Here is a 1,335-nt window from a genome sequence, read left to right as displayed (position 1 = left end):
GGATATAACTCCATAGTAAGTTGAAGAGCATCTGCATATGAAGGAATAAACAGATTGCTGACAGACAGAAAAGACCAAAACAAGTCCCTCTCTCTTACGACGGAGATTATTTCATTATCTAAGGAGGACAATGCTATATATTTTTATTTCTATAAGCCAATTATGAAACTTACTAATTTCCTTCACATACTGTTCCGTGTGATGATTCTTTTATCAGAGAAACATAGCTCTTTTATTTTCTAACCTTATCATCTCGAACTTGAATCTGGGACTCTGACCATCATCTCTAACCTTATATTTCTATGGGCACTCTCATAATCTCTTTGATATCAATTTCAAACAAACACAACTGTAGAAGTAGGACCCAAAAATAGTTAGGTCTGCAAAAGGGCTCAGACATTCCCATATATACCAGTATCAGAAAGAGAATGATCATTTTTTATATTTTATCTATAAACTATGTTTACTCATCTTTGTTTTCAAAACATGGGCCTATTGGCCTCCATTGCTTAACACGGTGAAGAAGAAAATAAGAAAATAAGAGATATGCCATCCTATTCATAGAAAATAATTAGCCCTCATATTCCAGATGGATACATATCAGTAGACATAAAGATCGAGTAAAAAAATTAATTTTAAAATACTGTAATTTTTCATTAGACATAGAATTCAAAATCACTTACTTTAGGAAACATCATTCACTGAATCACAAATATCTGATGGCCATTGCTTTCATCTAGCTAAGAACATTAAGAAACTTTAGACCTTAGAACATAAAGAAATATTTATTATAACTGGTTTACAGTCAAACAAAACATCTAATCCTAAATGTGCCTATTCCCACGCACACAAAATACTTACACTGCTTTTGACATCTTTCAACTTCGGAAGAATGTCTAATCCAAAACCATCTGCCTGTCCCCGAGTGTTATTTCCACTATTCATGTAGTTGCCAAAAGCTAGAACCAAACCCAGAACCTGCATAACTCCTGGGCCATTTTTTAATGTCTGCAAAATAGAACAAAAAAATTCTTCGTTTATACAAAGTTTTGTTTGAATCATCTTAAGTCAGTGCCAGCTATTTACATTATATTATACTAACAGTTTTGGGTCATGACCAGACTTTTATCATTCCTCATTATTAGCTATATTTTAAGAGCAGTATTTCCAAAGTTAACTTTAAAAAGTTACACCACCAACCAGCATTCAGGTATGCTTTTGTAAGCTGAGAGGTGCCAATCTAGGCCACTTCTAGAATGGTAATTGCAAGGAAAACAAATAAGCCTGTAATATAAGAACTATTACAAAATAATATCACTGCCATCTTCTTAATTG

At 33.0% G+C, this 1,335-nt stretch overlaps 1 protein-coding gene across 1 annotated transcript in view; it reads right to left on the bottom strand.

Moving 5' to 3' along the window:
- FMN2 (formin 2) overlaps positions 1-1,335 on the bottom strand; it is a 343,234-nt gene that overhangs the window by 117,572 nt on the left and 224,327 nt on the right. Inside the window, 1 exon segment of the mRNA XM_012644334.1 lies at positions 858-1,008. Within this exon segment, the coding sequence (XP_012499788.1) occupies positions 858-1,008 (151 nt within the window).

Source organism: Propithecus coquereli, unplaced genomic scaffold (genome assembly GCF_000956105.1).
Source record: "Propithecus coquereli isolate 6110/MARCELLA unplaced genomic scaffold, Pcoq_1.0 Scaffold210, whole genome shotgun sequence".
NCBI classification, from domain to species: Eukaryota; Metazoa; Chordata; class Mammalia; order Primates; family Indriidae; genus Propithecus; species Propithecus coquereli.
Note: the sequence above shows the minus strand (reverse complement) of the source record. Positions and strands in the feature narration are given on the sequence as shown.